Source organism: Meriones unguiculatus, chromosome 16 (assembly GCF_030254825.1).
Source record: "Meriones unguiculatus strain TT.TT164.6M chromosome 16, Bangor_MerUng_6.1, whole genome shotgun sequence".
Taxonomy (NCBI): domain Eukaryota; kingdom Metazoa; phylum Chordata; class Mammalia; order Rodentia; family Muridae; genus Meriones; species Meriones unguiculatus.
In genome coordinates, this window is record NC_083363.1 from 58,375,246 (window position 1) to 58,396,809 (window position 21,564).

General features: G+C 48.8%; 1 protein-coding gene across 1 annotated transcript in view; it reads left to right on the top strand.

The window, feature by feature from the left end:
• The first annotated feature begins 660 nt into the window (after positions 1–660).
• Positions 661–21,564, top strand: part of Cnnm4 (cyclin and CBS domain divalent metal cation transport mediator 4) — a 39,977-nt gene continuing 19,073 nt past the window's right edge. Inside the window, exon 1 of the mRNA XM_021631589.2 lies at positions 661–2,136. Coding sequence (XP_021487264.1) covers positions 741–2,136 — 1,396 coding nt within the window. The 5' untranslated portion in view covers positions 661–740. The remainder of the gene's footprint in view (positions 2,137–21,564) is intronic.

Below are 21,564 nucleotides of genomic sequence, written 5' to 3' on the forward strand. Positions count from 1 at the left end.
GGATTTTTGGCTTGTTCGTTGACGTGTCGTTAGAGCCTGAAACAAGTGTCTGGCACACAGTCAATGAAATCTCATCCCTAAATAGAAATGACAGGTGATAAACCTAGGTCAGAGCCTGGTCCCTCGGCCCTTAGGTGGTCTCTAGACAGAAGCGAGCTGCGGGCTGGGGCAGTTCGGGGGAAGGGACCACCTATTTCTGGCCTTGAGTCAAGGTCAGCAAAAAAATCCCAGAAGCGAGGAGGCTGTAATGCCAGCCTGAGCGAGCCCTCAGGTTCTCTTTTCTTTTTCTAAACCAGGAAATGCATTTTTTTCTCCCTGTGCCCGCGGAGACGCACCACCCGCCCCAGAACGGAGCCCCAGCGTGCAGGGGACCCGGAAGGAGCAGGACGCGTAGGGCACGAGAGCCGGTTCCCTAAAGAGGAGCGCGGGAGAGAAGCCGGGCGCCGCGCGGAGGCTGGGCTGGGCGCACCTCCGCCGCGGGCTCCCGCGCTGGCCCCGCGCCGTTCCACCTTAAGCGCGCAGACCTCCTTAAGGCGGGCGCGCGAGCCGCGGGTGAGGGCGGGACCTCGCATGCAAATAAGGGGCGTGGGGCGGCGGGGCGGGGCGGGCGGGGCGCGGCCTGACGTCAGGCCCGCGGCTGGGGCAGTTGGCGCGGCGGCGGCGGAGCGGCAGGAGGGCAGGAGCGGTGGCGCCGAGCGAGGCGCGCGGCGGGGCGCGGGCAGCGGCGGGGCCGGAGCAACATGGCGCCGGGGGGCGGGGGCGGGCGGCGGGACGGCTGGCCGGCCCGAGGGCGCCTCCTCCTGGCCGCGCTGCTGCTGCTGCTGTGGACGCGGGCGGCCAGCGGCCAGAGCAGCCCCCAGCAGAGCGTGATCCTGGGCATGAGGCTGGCGAGCTGCAACAAGTCGTGCGGGATGAACCCGGATGGCATCATCTTCGTGTCCGAGGGCAGCACGGTGAACCTGAGGCTCTACGGCCACAGCCTGGGCGAGGTCTCCAGCAACCTGATCTCCTTCACCGAGGTGGACAACACCGAGACGGTCCACAACTCCACCAACTGCCTGGAGCTCACCAAGGACCTAGTGGTCCAGCGGCTGGTCAACGTGAGCCGCGGGAACACGTCGGGGATGCTAGTGGTGCTCACCAAGTTCCTGCGGAGGACCGAGAACATGAAGCTGTATGCGCTGTGCACCCGGACCCGGGTCGGCGGGCCCTGGCTCAGATGGACGGACAAGGACTCCCTGCTGTTCATGGTGGAGGAGAGCGAGCGGTTTCTGCCGCTCTGGCTGCACATCCTTCTCGTGTTGGTGCTGTTGGTGCTGTCGGGCATATTTTCTGGCCTCAACCTGGGGCTCATGGCCCTGGACCCGATGGAGCTGCGCATCGTGCAGAACTGTGGTACTCAGAAGGAGAAAAGGTACGCCCGCAAGATAGAGCCCATCCGGCGCAAGGGCAACTACCTGCTCTGCTCGCTTCTCCTGGGGAATGTGCTGGTCAACACCTCCCTCACCATCCTTCTGGACAACCTCATCGGGTCTGGCATCATGGCAGTGGCCTCCTCCACCATTGGCATTGTCATCTTCGGGGAGATCTTACCTCAAGCCCTGTGCTCCCGACACGGGCTGGCTGTGGGTGCCAACACTATTGTCCTCACCAAATTCTTTATGCTGCTCACCTTCCCTCTGAGTTACCCCATTAGCAAACTCCTGGACTTTGCCTTGGGTCAGGAGATTCGTACTGTTTACAACCGGGAGAAGCTGATGGAGATGTTGAAGGTGACAGAGCCCTATAACGACCTGGTGAAGGAGGAGTTAAATATGATCCAGGGTGCCCTGGAGCTAAGGACCAAAACTGTGGAGGATATCATGACCCAGCTGCACGACTGCTTCATGATCCGTAGTGATGCCATTTTGGACTTCAACACCATGTCAGAGATAATGGAGAGTGGCTATACCCGCATTCCCGTGTTTGAAGACGAGCAGTCCAATATCGTAGACATCCTTTATGTCAAAGACTTGGCTTTCGTGGACCCCGATGACTGCACCCCGCTCAAGACCATCACTCGCTTCTACAACCACCCGGTACATTTTGTTTTCCATGACACCAAGCTGGATGCCATGCTGGAGGAATTCAAGAAGGGTAAGGACTGCTGTAGTTCCTGCTTGAGTTTCCTGACACCTCTTGTTCCCCCGAGGCATCACCTGCATGATTTGTGTCTTCTGTTTGTGTGACTGATCTTGTCTCCCTCTGTCCACCACTTCCTATGCCTCTGAGGTGAACCTTGTCAGGCGCAGCAGAAACACTTCTCCAGCCTTTGCCTCCTGCCAGGTACTGTGCTTTGTGTTTAGTTGAATCAAAGCTGAAGGAGACACCCTTGTCTGGAGCTGGGGGAGGGATACAGGGTAAGGTTCATGCCTGTGAAGAGGTGAGGAGGCAAACACCAGATTTAGCTTAGGGAGGGGAAGTAGTCTGGGAGCTGAGGGTGTTGTCACAGGGGAGGAAAAACATTTGAGGGGAATCTTAAAAGATGAAGTGACTTGCAGCAGGGTCACATCCCTCCTGTGAGGAAGCCCTAGGATGTGCCCGTGGCTCGGCAGGTGGGCCTGTCTAGTGGACCTTCTGGCTCTGCTGGGTGGTGACTACCTAGGGAGGGGCTGAAGTATTTGCACACCTCTTCCCCCAAGATTGGAGCTCTGGAAGATTTGGGGGCAGGGGAGTACTGTCAGTGGCTCCCAACTCAGAACAATGCCAACCAGCAGTTTCCACTGTTCAGAATCAAGGAGACCACACTTTGATTATTGTTCCGTCTTTCCCAGGAGGCAAACATAAACTTGCTTGCCCCTCACCCCCAATCTTCCCATGGCCTTGCATTGTGTGTGTGTGTTTTCTCTCTGGTGTGTGTGTGTGTGTGTGTGTGTGGTGTTTTTCTCTCTTTGCTCACTCCCAGGTAGGGAGGCATTTAGAGGGTTTATTCCTCTGCTTCCAAGCTCAGGGCACACACCTCTTCCTTATTCCCAACAAAGACTTCCTCCTCCTTCTACTCTGAAACCCTCACAGTGGCTGTAAACAAGGCGATTTATAGAGCAAAGCCCACCTAGACTGGAGGAGGTGAGGAGGTGAGGAGGCAGAAAGGGCAGCTCTTCAAAGAACCTGAGGCTCATCCTGGAGGGACTTGGATTCATAACCCCAGGCCCAACCTTCTTCCCGTTTGTAGAGCTGTTTCTGACAAAGGCTCAGACTGACCTAGGATCCACTTTTGAACCCAAGTTGGGGATAAGCCTGGGGTCATTTCTGAACTGAAAAGTGGTGGATAGTCTGGAAATGGGATGAGGAGAGAAGAGATGGCCTTGCCAGATTTAGTCTTAAAAGGTGCGCTGGGCCAGGGTCAAGGCCAAAGGACCGGGTTGGTAACCTACCTTTTAAGTGTTCTAGACAGCTCTCCACTGCAGAGCTAAGAATGTCTTGAGAATGTGAATCAGACAGGAGGTAGTCTTTTGGCATGGAAGTTTCGTGTTGCCTGTTTTGCCCAGGGTCTGAGTGGGGGCCCGGGGGTAGCAGGGAGTGTGTCCCACTTCCATCCTGCAGCTAGGGACCCTGAACATTTCTCTCCAGTGGCTTTGTTAGGAGCCTGGTGAATAATTGCAAGGCAAGTTCCCTCTCACCCAACTCTGTGGTCTTTGACATGGTTTTCTGGTGACATATATATCTGCCAGTAGCTCCCCAATCAGTGTGGTCAGATCTGGATCCAGCTAGTATGGATTGCCTTAATTTGGTGTCCGGGTCCTGATCAGCAGGGCTGAACTCTTCTGTGGGAGCGTGCTGGGTCTGGGCAGGGCATCTTTGGACTCTACTCTGTCCCGTGAAGAAGTGTCTCTTCACCGAACTAGAAAAACAGAGCTGGCATCTCTTAGGCCAGAGCTCTTCTGGGCTGAGCGTCCCTCCCAACACACATAGTTTGGTTCACCAGACTTTCCTTGACAGAGGCCTGTGGCCTGAGTCCGGGCCTTGGAGCGTGGACCCTAGCAGTTCGTGGAAAAGCAGGTGCCATCTACCCTGTGGATCAGGACACTGGAGATGACAGGGTGATACAGAGATCACCCCTTATGAACCCCTGGGCCTTGCGTGGTGCCTCCCTGATGTCTGGAGGACTTAGGAGACAGTCTTAGTTCTTAAATTACCACAGAGGCGTCCTGCCATGTCCATGCCTCCCTCTGGGTGGGCTTTCCTGGGGCTTTCCATCTGGTGCCTACCCCTATTCTGAGGCTGTTCAGGATGTGGCAGACACGCCTCGTGTGTACTTAGAACTTCAACACTTTCTTTCCAGGTTTAGTGTCGGGAAGGCTTTGTTGTTGTTGTTGTTAACCAGGAGCAAGTGCAATTCAGCACCATCAGCATGTCAGACAGAATGATGTATTTTAGGGTCTTTGCTGGACCTTTCACCCGTAAATTGTGTGAGGGCACTGGACCTCACTCTGCCAGAAGCCTTCTGCCTGGCTGTAACTTCTTTCTGTTTGTTTGGCGTTTTGTTTTGTTTTGAGTTGGGCTCTTGCTTTGTAGCTGGGGCTGGACTTGGCTCCCAAATGCTAGGATTGTAAGTGTGTGTCCCCAAGCCTGGATCTGTCATATATTTTTTAAAACCTGGTTCTTTAATCCACACTCCCCAGCTTTGTAAGTTCCTTGAGCGCGAAGCCCTGCCTTACTGGTTTTCACCACTGCAAGCCTGGCTGACAGATAGGTCCTCTGTGAATATTAGTTGAACGTTAGTTAGTTGAACAAATGAATGGATGATTGTCTGCCAGGCTTCTCAGGCTTTCCTGTTCCTTAAACACACCTCGACACTCCCATTCTGGGGCCTTTGCCCTAGAGTTCTCCAAGAAAGTTAGAGTGGCTCCCTTTCCCTCTCTGGCCTCTTCAGCATCCCCTCTGGGAGGCCTTGCTGTCACCCTGCGACCACATCTCACTTGACTTTCCCAGCCCACCACTCTGTGCTCCATTTCCCTTTTCTCATAGCACATCTCACTACCAGCTCGGGCCTAGTGGCTGGCTGCGCTGTCCGTCTCCACCCAGTACAATGCAAGATCCAAAGGGCAGGTCTGTGCTCTGATGACCATATCAACGGCTCTGGAATAGCCCCTGGCACATAGTAACTCCTCAATAAAAACTACCTAGTGAATGACTAAGTGAACCGGTGGCTTGTCAGATTTGGGAGAGAAATAGTCCCATTCTAGAAGCTTTCGAATTTTGAGGTATTTATGAGAAAAAGTGGTAAATGCAGTGCTGGGACATCTTATCAGGAGAGCCAGGAGACCCCTGTAATGACCTGTGTGTCTGGATCCCAGGCATGAAGAGTTTGGGGTTCTGAGTGTGATTTTTGAGTCCCATTGCCAGTTGCCTGCCTTTGCCTGCTGGTAAGCCATCTGTGGCCATGGGAGGTTTTACACAGCCTCCCTCATTAAGATGAGTCATGAAAGGCCCTGCACAGCACAGGGTGTGGGGAGCTGAACTCCCCTAGGATTAAGACAGCGAATCCTGCTTCCTACCTCAAGACAGTTAACGTCAGATGCCTGTTAGCCTTTCTGCCACATTCAGGACAGGCTTCAAGTGCCCTAGGGAACCTCAGGAGTAAGACTTTGTATGGCATGAGGACATGCCAGTTAATCAAGGCCACCCAGATTGATGCAGTTTGAACCTTGGCCCTTCTACTAGAGCCTCGCCCAGAACTGTTTGCAGTACTGGGTGTTGGGAGTGGGTTTGTCACAGCATGGAATCCTGAAACAAGAAAGCCTAGTGACTCCTAGCCCAATTTACATCTTCCTTCCACTTAGATGCTAGAGTCATGAATGTTGCCCCTCCCAACCTTGAGCCCATCCATCTTCCAGTGTCTCCTGTGCCCCTTCCTGGATAGTCCTGCCACTCCCAGGCCCTTAGCTCATCTTTAACCATCTTATCTTTCCCCACCCTCCTTATAACCCTCTGGACCACTGCATAGCGAAGGATATAAACTCCACCCAGACAAAGCTGGGGTTACATTCTACCCAGCTTGGTCACTGACCTATGAGGTGACCTTGAGCCTATTACTGCTCCTCTCAGCAAGTTAGCAGGGTATAATTTGGAGAAGAAAGCAAGCTAGAAGTATTTTTGTTTTAAAAAAAAAAATCCCTCCCATATTTCCGTCTGTGCCACGTCAGATTTTTCCATCTACTCAACTTTATTCCCAGAACATCCATAACGACAAGAAAAAAGAAAACACTGAATGGGTTTTGCATTCACTTTTGCTTCCTGTTGTCTGACACCCCTTCTCCCCCTACCCACCACAACTACTTGTTCATGCATTTGTTCAATAAACATGTAACTTTTTGCAGCCTGTGTGTCAGACACAGTGCTGGCCTTGGTGGGTGTCAGAGATGTGCAAAGCCGTCTATTCACACAGCTCACAGCCTTCCTGGGAGACAGACATGTAACCAAAGCTTGGTTGTCCAAAGGCAACACAGGGCAGGCAGGGCCGAGGCTGAGGGGGGCGAGTGTTCCTGTGTCTGAGGTATCTGCCTTGTGACTTGGGGATGATAATGCAATTTAGCTATGGTAGGGGAGGGAGAAGGAAGAGTCAGCTTGGTGGGAATGGAGCAGAGGGAAGTAAAAAGAACGCTCCCCGATACAGACTCCTTTGTTCAGCACTGTAAACATCAGAGTCTCTCTCTTGCCTGAGGTCTTCTGACCACCCAGACTTTTTATTGGAAATTAGCATTTCCCTTTTCAAGTGATTTCGTGTGTGTGTGTGTGTGTGTGTGTGTGTGTGTGTGTGTGCGCGCGCGCGCGTGTGTGTGCATGTATGTACACACACTGTAACTTTTAGGAATTAGTCCTTTCATTCTCTCATGGGTCCCAAGGCCCAAACAAATGCTTTTAGCCCAGGAGTCACCACACTGGACTGGTTTTGTTTTCTTGAGACAGTGTCTTACATTGTATGTAGCCAAGGTGGCTGTTAATGTAGCCCACCTTCCTTGAACTCACAACGATCCTCCTGCCTCAGCCCTCTAGATGCTGGGATTATAGGCGTGAGTTACCGTGCCTAACAGTCTGAATTTCTGACAAGGTCCCAGACAGTGCTTCTGTGGACAGACCTAACCCACACTACTGTGTGGGCCATCTAGGCACCTCTGCGGGTGAAAGTGCTCCCGTGGGGCCCAGGAGGAAGGCCAGGGCCAGGCCTGACATCGGCACTGCCTAGAGTGTGAAGAAGGTGGAATGCTGTCAGGGGTGGTCCTGGGAGTGACAGCGTGGAAAACACAGGCTGCTGGACGGGAGGTCTAAACCTCAGGGGCTCAGAGCAGTGGCAGTTGTCCCCGATGTCCGTCAGCTCCTCCTCGGTCAGGGATCTGAGCGTGAGGAGTGGATCTGAGAGTAACAGTCGCTGCCCGTGTGTGGATAGCGCTCTGGACATGGGGCATCCGTCCCAAGTGTGGGCAGCTGACAAAGCCCTTTGCCTGCCAGGCTGCCGCTGCCTTTCTTTTGGGGACTATGCGCTGAGTAGAGAGCACAGCTCTGTGGAGCGGGCTGGCACTGTGCCACTGGCAAGCTGGTTCCCTTCAAGGAGCCAGGGCACAGTGAGCTCCGGGACATACTGTTGACAGACCTCTCTCAGAGCCCTTGATGGTGTGCCAGAGGGTGCTGCCAGTGTCCCTGCCCTAATAAGAGCTTCTTAGCAGCATTGGCTTTGCGAGCATCTCATGTTTTTAATTAAAGGCACCCAGCTCTAATGTTTTCCTGACACCACAGGTCAGGGTGAGGATGACCGGACAGAGTTTAACCTGGAGACAGATGGATAAGAGCGCACAAGGTCCGAGACCAGCACCCCGTGGGGCAGTGAGTAAAGGGGAGGGACCTCTGTGGGAGGCTCTCCTGTCTCCAGAAGTCAGTCTGGAGAGGCAGTGCAGCGGGAGGCCCTTCAGTGGGCTCTTCACAGGGGTCGCTACTTCACACAGCTTTCGAGAGGACCTGGGTAAAGACTGTCAAACAGGAAGTGACCTCATTGGTCTTTTGTGGGCAGAAGTACTCCTGCCTGCTGGAGCTGCTCTTCAGCCCATTTGGCTCTGGAGTGCAGATCACTGTGCTTTCTGAGGAGCTCTGCCCACACTGGTGCCATCCTCCAGACGAGCTTGGCACGCTGAGTAGCAAGGGCGTCTCTGAGCAGAGGGAAGCCTGTTGTGCCTTGAGAGTGACGCTTACCTGCCAGCTCCAGTCTTCTTAGAACTGACAGGGAGTGCGTTTAGCCTGCACTGAATGTCGGTTAAAAGGCAGCACAGCCAAGGAAGTATGTATAGCAGGAGCGTGGGCCGGGCTCCTATGTCACTGTCTCAGTGCCTGGCTTTGGCAGGGGCTCCTGGTTCCTTCGTCAAGCCTATGAGGAGGGGCAGGCTGCCCTTGTTTGTCCTCTGACGCTCTCTTAACATTTCTTGTGGGCTTAAGGACACTCTTGAGTTTCTGGAGGGAACTTGTCTGAGGTAAGAGAGTTTCCAGGCTTCCTGAGTACCCACCATGACCCTGGGCTAAGCTGCCATTTTCATGCAGCCTCCATCTTGGTATATCCACATGGATCACAGCTGCCCTCTGGTGCTGCCTCAGTGGGCCAGTCTGCCTCACTTGTCCTGGACCATAGTCATCCCATCCTCACAGCTGAGCTCGCTAGGATATCCTGTTGTGAAAAGCTTGGAGGCTCTTTTAAGGGACTTTTGGCTTATTTTGTAGATTGAAGCCTGGAGTCCTTGTTCATATTCCTGCTTTATTTATTTGGCATTTTCTTTTGTTTTTATTGCTGTTCATTAGTTTTTCATAGCCATAAAAGACACACATCTCATTGCCAGAACTGGTAATTTGGTTTGGCTTAGATTTATGTTGTCTTTTCTGATGTGTTGTGACAGCTTTTTTAAAAGTTCATTCTCATGGTTGGGTGTGATGGCTTGTACCTGAAATCCTAGCACTCAAATCTGTAAGCTGAGGTAGAAAGATTGTGAGTTTAAGCTCAGGGCTGCCCGAGGGTCCCCGGAATGGGGTGGGGAAGGAGTGAGGGAGATTGAGATTTACTTCTGTTGTTTTACTTTTTAAAAATTCTTACAAGAAACAGCATTATGAAAACATGGGTCACCATGACAACACACGACAGAGGTGGGCAGACCTCTGAGTTTAGTCCAACCAGGGCTCCGTAATGAGACCCCGTCTGAAACAAAACAAAATTAAGCCAGGCATGGTGGTTGCACACCTTTATCCGTAGCACTCAGAGGCAAAGGCAGGCAGATTGCTGTGAGTTTGAGGCCAGCCTGGTCTACAAAGTTAGTCTAAGACAGCCAAGACTACACTGAGAAACCCCCCAAAACAAAACAGACAAACAAAACAACAAAAAACAACATTTTTATTTTCTAGCAACATGCTCTGCCTGAAGCTGCCCATAGGTGTTTTGACCTTAAAATCAGTGTCTGTGCAGTTTTATGCCCTGCTTTTTGGAACATAGCTCAGGTCGGTTCTTCTTAGGGAAGAAATGACTTATCATCCCAGATTCTCATTCTTGTTTTGCCCTGCGTGCCTCTGCAGGTAGGTGAGCCCAGAGACCAGACCTGCAGCGCCAGCCTTCCTGGTTGAGGGTTAAACTCCGAGGCACTGCAGCATCCATCCCTCAGGACTTGCAGGCTTCTAGGAAGACTGGTTCCCAGGCACTCTGGGATGCCTAGTCTTTGGGCAACAGGCAGCTGGGCGCCTCCCAGGAAGGAGGCAGCCTTCTACCCTAGACAGGCACACACATATAGGTTGGTAGGCTCGTCGGCTTGACCACACATGTGCCCCTACCCCAGCTCTGCATTTGGCAGAGAACACACTCCCACTCCCACAGCCCTCCCCACATGCACAGGCAGGGCCACGCCCTGGTGCTTGCAGGCTGTCACACACACTTGTACATACAGGAGCTATAACCTCCTGTCAGCCTAAGTCTCTGTCATGCAGCTTTCCCAAGAGTTTCAAGTAAGTTTGCAAAATAAGTGAAAGCGTGTCCAGCCGGCCTGTTCTGTGAAATGCTTAGAATGGTGAGTTGAATCCTGAACTTGGGAAAACTTCCTTAGTGGCCATGACTGCCCATCCATGCTGATGACTGCGTCCACCTCCCGGTTTTTGTGAGGACTGAAGGAGGTCAGCCGTGCAAGGCATTTAGCTGTGTGCCCGGTACTCTGTCACTGCATAGTAAACATTAGCTGTGTTAACTGTTTCTGTTCCTAGAGTCCAAAACATGCCCCAGTTGGCACTGACAGCAGCCGGTGACCACAGTGGCTCACACACTGGCAGTTGGCCCACTGTTCAGCACAGTGCCTCTTCTTTTTTAAAGCTGTGAATGCACTGAGCCCAGTAAAAAGCCCACTGTAGGACAGAGATGGCTCTGTGACTAAGAGTGGTCGGTGCTCTTCCAGAGGACCCGAGATCGGTTCCCAGCGTTGGTGTCTGTGTCTGACAGCTCACAGCCAGCTGTAACTACATCTCCAGGGTCTGGCACCCACCCAGTCATATGCACACACACACACCCCAAAATAAAATAAGTAAAAAGGAACTTAGTTTCTGTAAAAAAACAAGTCACTCAGTGTTTTTAAAAGCTGTAACCATATGCAGAAAGTCAGATATTATCTTATTTGTAAGGGTCCCAAGCTGAGCTGAAAGAAATTAGTATCTGTCTGCACGACAACTGAAAACTGAGGATATTATCTTTTTAAAAAAGTGTGTGTGTGCATGAATGTTAGTGTGTATGTTAGTGTTGCATGTTTGTGTGCCTGTGTGTGCACACATGCGTCTGTGTGTATGTGTGCCTGTGTATGTATATATATCTATATCTATATATGTGTGTGTGTGTGTGGGTATGTATATTTGTGTGTGCCTGTGTATATATGTGTGTGTGTTAGTGTGTGCATGCACCCGTGCTTCTGCATGTGCCACGGTATGCATGTCCGTGGACAAGTGGTGTGGTCAGAGGATAAGTTGTGGGGACTGTTTCTCTCCTTCCACCATATCGGTCCCTGCGGTGGAGATGAGGTTGTCAGGCCTAGTGGCAAGTGTTCTGTACCCTCTGAGCCATCTTGCCTTTCCTCTCCACCAGCAGACTCAGGCCTTGAGCGCTCGAGGCCAGTGTTGTAGCACTGAGCAGCACCCAGCAATGTTTTTTCCTGCTAACTGGGAAATGTCGAGCACCATCTTAGTTGCTGGTACACCCACATCCCAGCTACGAGAGCATAATGTCAGGCTAGTTAGGCAGGAGACGTAAGGCCCTCCCACCCAGTCACCACACCACTTGGCGTTTTCATTTCAGGAGAGGGAGGACAAGAGGACAATCAAAGGGAACACAGACACGGCAGGAGGCTCCAGATAGACGGAGAACAAAGAGTATGAGTCTGTGTGTGTGAGAGAGAGAGAGAGAGAGAAAGAGAGATTGATTGATTGACTGATTGAGATGAGGGTCTTCGAGTATAACCCAGGCTGTCTTGGAGCTCACTATGTTAACCAGAAACTTGGTGGCAGTCTTCCTGCCTCGGATCTGATGGCTGCAATGGTAGACGCGAACCACCAGACCTGGCTCAAAATATTTTGAGGTGATCCAGGTGATCCAGTCCTGTAATCCCAGTAGCACTTTGGGAGGCAGAGACAAGAGGGTGGAGAGTTCAAGGCCTGCTTGGCCCACGTGGAGAGACTCTAGTGTTAGGGATCCCCTCCCCTCTCCTCTCTCCCTTCTCCTTTCTTCCTCTCCCCTCCCCTCCTCTCCCTTCTCCTTCCCTCTCCTCCCCTCCTCTCCTCCTCTCCTCTTCTCTTCTCTTCTCTTTCTTCTCTCTCTTGCTTTCTTTTAGATAAGGTTTCTCTGTATAACCCTGGCTGTCCTGAACTCACTCTGTAGACCAGGCTGGCCTTGAACTTAGAGATCCACCTGCCTCTGCCTCCTGAGTGCTGGGATTAAAGGCATGTGCCATCATGCCCATTTTAACATGTTTTGATATATGTACACATTGTAGAATGACAACATCAAGCTAATTATTGTGTGGATTTCCTCATGTAATTAACATTTCTGTGTGTGTGTGGTGAGAACACTTAGTCTTGCATTGTTATTAACTGCAGTCACCATGTTGTACAATTGAGCTATTCTGCTCATTTCCCAGACCAGTATCTGTCCATTCCCCAGTCAGTCCCTGTCTTGCTTTTCATGACTTTTGATGACCTACACCTTGTGTGTTGTGTGTGTGTGTGTGAGCGAGCCTTTGTGTGTGTTCGCAACTGTGCATGTGTATGCAAGCACATGTGGTACTAAGGACTGAGCCCTGAGCCCTGAGCCCGTGCATGCTGAGCAAGTGCTTTACCACCGAGCCACTTCTCCAGCACTTGCCCTTCTTCATTTTGGTGCAGTGGTCCAATTTATCAGCCTTTCCCTTTGGTTAAGTATAGTTTTTGCTGTTCTCTTTAAAATCCCTTGCCAGTGCACCGGTCAGGAAGTGTGTATGCTGTTCTAGAATCTAGAGTTTGCCTGTTATGTTAGATCTGCAACCCTTCTCGAATGTATCTTTGTTGTACTCTGAGAAATTCAATCTTCATTACTATTTAAAATTTTTAATTTTATTCATCTATTCTTAGAGGATTGTATACATGTATATGAAATCCTTCCTTCCTTCCTTCCCTCCTTCCTTCCCTCCTTTCTTCCTTCCTTCCTTCCTTCCTTCCTTCCTTCCTTCCTTCCTTCCTTCCTTCCTTCCTTCCTTTCTTTTTTGAGAGAGTATCTCTCTGTGTAACCCTGGAACTCATTATTAAGAATAAGTTGGGCTTGAACTGCCTCCCAAGTGCTGGGATTAAAGGTGTGCACCACTTAGACAAAAAAACAAGAACAAAAAAGCCATATAATTGCCCACATACTGTAGTATTAACTACTGAATAAAAAGGCTCCTTTTTCACATATGTATGAAGGCTCAGTAGTCCAGGTCTATTTAGTATTCCTTGTTCCAATACTACCTTGACACAATGCAATAGCTTTAAAATAAGTTGGTTTTCAGTACTAGTGATTCCTTTATTTTTAAGGGCATTGTGGCTAGCCTTAGCTTTTCACCTGGGCCTTTTTGTGGAACGGGAGTATGCCTACAGATGATGGAGGGTCCTTGTTTCCTTGTGCATTTCTGACCAATTCATTGTAAGTTTTGGCTTCTCACAGACCCCCTTGGGTTCATTAATTTTATTGTTTGGTGTTGGTTGGACCTATCGTCTCAAATATCACTGACAAAAGCTCTACTGCTTGCCTCAGGGTTACTTTATGTAGGCATGATTGATTGAAGTCATTGCCCTCAGAACTGAAATCAGTCTCCCAGTCCTGCCCCTCCCCACAGTCCTGGAGACCAGCAGTGCAAAGGCCCAAGCCTGCATTACAGTTACTGAGTTTGGTCTTCTGGTGACTAACTCCTGAAGCTATCTGGGAGGCTTCCCCAAGTTGCCTCCTTAGTGTAGCAAAGACATTTGGGCTTTTGAATCCCTGTGCTAAGAACCAAGGTCAAACACCAGATACTTTCTTTTATCTTTTTCTCTTATACACGTACAGAGAAATAGAATTAACTTTTATTGTTGACCTTGCTATAAACTCACTCAGCCTGGTAATTCTTACTACATAATCTTTTGGATTTTGTGATATTATATCATCTGTGAGTGGTGGCAGTTTTGTTTATTCATTGCTAAACCTTTCACATTCTCCATCTGTTTTTGCCTGATTTTAGTGGTTGGGAATCACAGAGCATGGCATCCTCACCTCATTCTTGGTTTAGGGGAAGTGTTCAAAACTGATCATCAAGGGCTGGGGAGGAGTTCAGTACTACAGTGCCCTCCTGGCATGCCGGACACCAGCTCCCTTAGCATGAGGGTGGGTGGGAATGGGGATGAGTGAGATGGTAAAGAGTTGCCACGTGTGATGTTGCTTCCTTTAATTTTTGTAGACCTCCTTTATCAGTGAAATTCTCCCCCTAGTGGTTAAACACACACGTACACACATACATATACACGGTCATTTAAGTTAGCAGGCAACTATGGAGTTCATTCTCCTCTTCTACCTTTCCATGGGTTCTGGGGCTTGGACTCAGGCTGCTAGGTCTGCATGGCAATCCCCTTTACCTAATGATATAATTGAATGATTAACCCCTTTTGTTATGAAATACACTGATTTTTCCCCATGTTGATTTAAACGTTGCATGACTGAAGTCAACCTGTCTTACTCATGATTTATTGCCCCCTTTAACATCACTAGATTTAATTTGCTAACATCTTTACTGGAAATGTTGGCACCTACATTCATGAGAGATGGAGCTGTAATTGTTTTTCCTGCGATTATAAGATGCCATCAGCTTTCTTAATGGCAGGAAAAATAATTGTTTAATAATTAAGTCTTCCCCTCTTGTAATTAATATCTCACTTTAGGTGAGCAAGTTTGAACGTATCAGATAACCCTCTTGTCCTCTTCTTTCCCTCTGCTGTGCAATGGCTTCTTACATCACCTCTGCAATTGCTGTAGTTTTTCTCCCTCTTCAGATTTGGCTTTCAAGATCTAGAATAATTTTAATAGTTTGTAAACAATTTGGCACTGCTATATGACTACCAGGAACCAAATGGGGTTCACCAAGGGAGACAATTACTAACGTTCTTTTCATTGATGTATAATGGGGCAGAATTAGCAGATTCATGCACTGGGAAGTCAGTGGAAGGCTAGAATGTGCAAGACCCTTAGCAGAATTTCCTATTAAATGTTTATGGCTAACATGCACATGTGTGTCCACTGACGACAGTCTGACTCTTTTTTAGATGTGTCAGGGAATTATAAGCTAACTGCCCACAGATTTGAAGACTAGGAACCTCTCAAGGTGATGAGCTGTGAGCAAAGGCTTGATGGAGAAAGGGCTCCTTCTGGCTGGAACTCTGGAACAGGAGAGCAGCCAGCACGTCCGGCCTCCAGCTCTGTGGTTCCGCTAGACAAGGCTAAGGGGCTCCTGAAACCACAGAACTGGGCGGAAAGGGAGAAGCAGTTTGCTGGGAGGGCATGAGCCCGAAAGGAGGCTGATGGTGCTGGTGGAGGTGCTGGGTACTACTGGAACCCCACAATCCGGCTGCGTAGCCCTACTCTTCCTTTGGAGACACCCAACACCAGATTATCAGCATCTGGGCTGGACACAAACTCTTCTCTCATTTCCAGCCACCGTGACCAGTAGAGCAAGGTCTGTGTTTTAGTCCTACTGCCTGCCTCTGGTCCTTGGTTTCTCGTGAGTCCTAACTGTCCCTAACCATCCCATCAAGATGCCTTAGATCTGAACTGAATCTATGTTAAATAATTTATGACACTTTTAAAGAACCTATCCTTGGACGCCTATCTCAAATATATGGAGATATGATCACACACACACACACACACACACACACACACGTTTCCATATGATACCAAAGGGGAAGGCACAGTTGAAGAGCACAGTGCACACATGTGCCTAATGAAATGTTATGAGGCCAACTCAGTGATAGAATGCTTGCCTCAGAGGAGTGTGGCCCTGGATTCAGTACCCAGCCATGAAAAAGGAACTTTTGTGGGGGTGCTTTCAAAGAATGTATATATCAGATTCATATCAGGCTTGATAAAAATTTAATGACACATGAAATAAAAAGAATGTGAAGTATTTAAAAAGCAAAACACAAAACCCCACGTGTGGTGATCTAATTGGGATGGTGGAAACACTGTGAATTGTAACTATTTTAGATAGAGGTTTTGTTTTTCGGACAGCTCGCTTTGTCCCAGAACTCATGATTCTCCAGTATCTGCTTCCCCAGTGCTGGGATTGTAGGTCCGTGGTACCATGTTGGGCATTACTCCCCCAAATTACAGTTAGCTGAAGTTATCTTGGAAAGGTAGGCATGTTTTTGAGTGCTGGCCATTACGTCTAAGCTACTCGGGTGCTAAGTGTTGTGATTTGCTATCAAACTACACTCACAGCAAGGCAAGACCATAAACTCCTAACTTCCTTGCTTCCTCTGTTGTTACCAACCCAAGGGGAAAATTGTCAGTATTCCTGGATATATATACACGAGTGCATCCAGGAGTGGTGGCTTACACCTCTGATCCCAGCTCTCAGGAGGCAGAGACAGAAGGATGTCTGAGTCTGAGGCCAGCCTGGTCTACATAGTGAGTTTCAGGACAGCCAGGGCTGTGTAGAGAGGCCCGTCTCAAAAACCACAGATACGTATGTCTACTTTTTCAAGATAACCACTGACTGTAATTTTTGGGGGGTGAGAGTGGGGATGTTTTTAAATAAACTTTGTGTGTGTGTGTGTGTGTGTGTACATGTGTGTACACACGGTAACATTATTGTTTACTCCTAACAGGACATTTGGAGGTTGGGAAGGTAGTTTAGTTGGTAGAGTGCTTGCCTTGCAAACTCGAGGCCTTGGATTTTGGGCCCCAGTACTCTCTAAACTGAGTGTGGTGGTACATGCCTGTAACCCCAGTGCTGGAGGGGTAGAGGCACGAAGACCAGAAATTCCAAGTCATCCTCCGCAACCCAGTGAATTTGAGCTCAGCCTGGCTACATGAAACCACATCTCAAAAAGGAAAAGCTCCATTTGTAAAAGTAGTCAGAGGCGAGAAGGACGGTGAGCTGAGTAAAGCTGAGTAAAGCTGTCGGCTTTACTCAAGCCAGACTCATCTGAGAAAACAAACTTCAGCTGAGAAAATTTCACCTACAGGCACACCTGTGGGGCATTTTCTTGATTGCTGAGGGAGGGTCTAATCCGCTGTAGGTGATGCATCCCTGGCCAGGTGGTCCTGGGAATATGAGAAAGTGAATCAGGCAAGCCAGTAAGCAGCAGTTCCCATGGTCCACTTAAGTTCCTGCTTTCAGGTTCCTGCCCCGAGCTTCTACCTTGACTTTCCTCATTGGAATATGACTCCAGTTATGTAAGCCAAAGAAACTCTTTCCTTCCCAAGTTGCTTTATTTTTATTTTTTCTTTTTGTCAACAGTAGAAACCATAGATAGATAGATAGATAGATAGATAGATAGATAGATAGATAGATAGATATCACGTTTGAGGCCAGCCTGAGCAAGCCCTCTTGAGATACAAATTGAAATATTAGATATCTGCAGGTATAATTTTATAGATGTTTACAGATAAAGCCTGGGCTTTACTTAAAAAAAAAAAAAAGGTGGGTAAAGAGGAAGCAGGATGGGCCAAGAGCACTTAAGTATTTAAGGTAGATAAGGCTGCGATTATGCTCTCAACTCTACCTTGTAGTATTCCTCATCATATAAAGGTTCAAAACTACACATTACTAATGATATGAAAATCAAAAGCTTGAGCATGTCCCTGGAGTGGGAGACCAGACTTGGGGACTTCACTATCTTCTCCTTGTCAGAAGCTCCATCACGGGGTGCTGAGGTTAGCAAGCTGTTTGGAGCAAGGGTAGAATGACTCTGGATGTGGCTTTGGTGTGAAGTTCAAGGTCAGGGTCTATAGCTGGAGACTTAGTGGCACTTCCTGGGACCCTTCTTATAACACAACTGTGGGGACAGACAAGACTTCTGGAGAGAAGGTCACCCTAGGGCCGTGATGGTGACACCATGTGGGTCTCTGCTATACAAAGTGGCAGCTGAGGCATGGCCATCCCAGTGGGGCTGTTATATCTTTTAATTAAATTTTCTTGAGACAGACAGACAGAATGTGTGAGTCTCTGTGTGTGTGTGTGTGCGCGCGTGTGTGCTGCAGCACGGGTGTAGAGGTCAGAGGACACTTGCTTGAGTTGGCCCTTTCCTCCCACCGTGTGGATCCTGGGCTGAGGATTGAACTCAGGTTGTTAAGCTTGGTGGAAGTACTCTTATCCACCAAGTCGTCCCGCTAGCCTTAGTCTTATGTCTTTTTGACAATGCTCCCCACTTTGTTGTTCATCCTGGGCGGAAGTAATCCTCCAAGCAGTTGGCCTCCTGAGAGCTGAGACTTCAGGGCTATCCTACAAGGAGTCCTCTGAACTTTTTATCATACAACCTATTCAAAAGAGGTGTTTTCCAGTTTGTATGTCTGCTCTTCCAGGTATTATAGTTGTACAGGTGCTACATGCGCATGCAAGATTGCGCCCCGATGTGTGTGGTCAAAAGACAGCTTGCTGGACTTGTTCTCGCCTTTTACCATGTGGCCAAGAGCTAAAACTCAGGTTAGGGACCTTTACCCACTGAGCCATCTCATCAACCCAACATAATTTTTAAAGAAGTAAAAATGAAGTCATATATTTAATTTGTTTTTCTAATAGTTATTACTGTACATTAGCTCTAAGACAAAGTCTGGCCTCTCAAGACACAAAATACACCCAACGTAGGATTCATGATTGATGACAATGGCTGGAAGTCTGTTTTAAATAGCATTCTTTTTTAAAAAAAAACTCTTAAGATTTTATTTATTATGTATACAATGTTCTGTCTGCATGTCCAACTGAACCCAGAAGAGGGCACCAGATCTCATTATAGATGGTTGTGAGCCACCATATAGTTGCTGGGAATTGAACTCAGGACTATCTGGAAGAACAGCCAGTGCTCTTAACCTCTGAGCTATCTCTTCAGCCCTTAAACAGCAGTCTTAATTATCAATTTTGAGTTATTTTGGCCAGCTCCCATCAGCCGCAGCCCAGTCATTGCATTGTTGACCCATGCTATGGTCAGCAGAGGCTGGTCTTTCTAGCCCACCGCCTTTTTATTCCCTCCAGCCTGCCATTGCCTTCCAGATGAGGCACAGTAAGCCTCATCTGCTTGGGGAGAATTTGTCTGGCTTAGGTGCAGGGCAGCCCTGTGTGTACTCCCTCTCGGCTGCTGGAGAGGAATAGAGTCTACAGGCCCTTCCCATGAGCAGGCAGACCTGGACGGGGCCCATGGTCAGTGAGTGTACAAACGGAAGGGAAATTTACTTGTTTTGTACCCAGACCCAAGTGTGAACAGAACCAGCACCGACAGGTTCCGGGTAGGCCTGGCCCTGTGTGCTGCGATGTCTCCAGGAACCTCCTCATTCCCCCCTCATCCCCCCTCGTCCCCCCCTCATCACCCTCTCATCACCCCCTCATCCCCCCCATTCCCCCCTCATCACCCCCTCATCGCTGGCTCCCTCCTGTGTTTTTGGCAAGCCGGCCACAGTGGCTACATCACTTTCTCTCTCTTCCTTGAGATTGTCATCAGTCAACCATTCTTTTTTCTTCACTTTTCCCTTTGTCATTTCTTTCCTTAAAACAATAATAGTAGTAGTAGTAATAATAATAATAACAACAACAACAACAGCCTGGAGCTGGAGAGGTGGCCCAGCAGTTACCTTGCTCTTGCCTAGGACCCGAGATTGACTCTCTGCACCCACGAGCTAGTTTACAACTGTCTAGAATTCCAGTTCAGTGGACCCCGCACCTTCTTCTGGAATTCAAGGGCACTGTATGCACACAGATACATGTACAGCTATGCATGCAAACAAGACACCCATACACATAAAATAAAAATTTCTTTTTAAAGATTAAAAACATAGCCTGGCATGGTGACCCGCGCCTTTAATCCCAACACTCAGGAGGCAGAAGTAAGTTTGAGACCAGCCTGATCTACAAAGAGAGTTTCAGGACAGCCAGGGCTCTGTTACACAGAGGAACCCTGTCTCAAAAAAACCAAGCAACAACAACAAAAGATTAAAAACATATCTAAGATACACATAGTGACACACACCTTTAATCCCATCACTTGGGAGGTAGAGGCAGAGGATGTCTTGAGTTCCAGGCCAACTAGGGCTACATAGTGAGACCCTGTTTCAAAAGTTAATTAATTAACTCACTAATTAAAGACAACATACTTGATTATGGTGCGGTATTTCATTGGTGGCATTGACGGAGTTGCTGGCTTATTGAGCATCCACTCTGTTTTGCCTTGTGCTAGACACAGAGGAATGAATAGGAACCACCAACCCTGGTGTCTGCTGGGGAGGCTGAGCACTGGACTCCTGCTGAGAAGGGAATGCAGAGATCACGTTAGGTTTGCCAATTGCCCTTGGCCTGTTAACTCTGCTTTTACAAATGTATGGGACTCATTCCTCTGAGTCAAGTAATAGGTGTTTAAACAGAAGTTTTTATTGCAGCATTATAGAAAAAAGCCTGGCCATAGTTCACCTGCCCCTAGGGAGGAGGGTGCTGTACCAGTGGCACGCCTGGTGGCCCAGGACTCCGAGATTCACAAGGCTCAGGGAGAGCATGCTGTGTTTCTTTTTGTTTGTTTGGTTGGTTGTTTTGTGTTTTTAGACAGGGTTTCCCCGTGCCACCTTGACTCTCCTAGAACTGGATATGTCGATGAGGCTGGCCTTGATGTCACAGAGGTGGCTCCTGCCTCTGCCTTCTGGGGGGCTAGGATTAAAGTGTGCCACCACACCCAGCCCTAGTTACTTAGTTATATTGCCTGAGTTAGAAAGAAACTGCCTAGCTTTCCACGGCTTCTTGTGAAAGTGGTATTGTCATCATTCCTCACTGTAAAAGCAAGAAGACAAATAGTAGATAAAATGCCTTCTGTAGTATGTAAAATGCCAATGCGAAATGCCACCTCTGCATAGCGAAGCACAGTGCTCACTCCTCCTACACTGGCTTTTCTTTCTGCCCTTGTTGTTTGCCTGTCAGAGCCAGTCTCACTATGTCATCCATCCTGACATCAGGCTTACTCCATAGTCCAGGCTGGTCTTGAACTTGTGGAGATCCTCTTGCCCCAGATACCTGAGTGCTGGAATGACAGGTGTGCACCACCACACCCAGCTTCTATGGTGCTTATAACCTTTTCCATTTTGTTTCGTGCATGCCGTGAATCACCCGCTCCTTCAGTAAATTTAGGTCTGAGTCATCCTCTTGAGCTGCTGCAATTCTGTGCTCTAAGTGCTGGTTGGATCTTCTCGGCTACACCTTGTGTACACACTGTGTGGGTATTTCCTCAGTAAGTCACTTCCTAGGAGTGGAAGAAAGAGCCGAGGCCAAGGTTTGCACATCGTGCATTTTAATAAGTGCTACCATGTTCCTGAAGAAAATATTTAAACTGCTTTTCAGTAGTGACTAGCTCTTTTACTACTGCGGAGCACAGATCTGATAAATCAAACCCCCGCCCCCACTCCAGGTCCCTTGCACTGCAAAACAGAGCAACAGGCCGATGCATCATTTTTAAAACTTGCATTTTCTTGGGTCAGTTTGTATTCATTATATTTGCATTTAAAAGTAAGTTTGTAAGCAGTGAGTTTCAGACTAGCCTGAGCTACAAAGTTTCAGTCCACCATGAGGTACAGATGAAGACTATGTCCCAAGAAAACAGAAACACAGCCAACCAACCAAACAACCAAACAAACAGAACCAAAAGGGGCCAAAGCGATGGGTCAGTGGCTAAACACAGACTAAACTTGTGATTTTTCTAACTGGTTTATAAAGGCCCACAGTGCACTGACAGGCCTGGCTAGCCCAATACCTCCCACTGAATGGTCTCTTTTCTCTTTTGATTCAAATATCAGATTTGTAA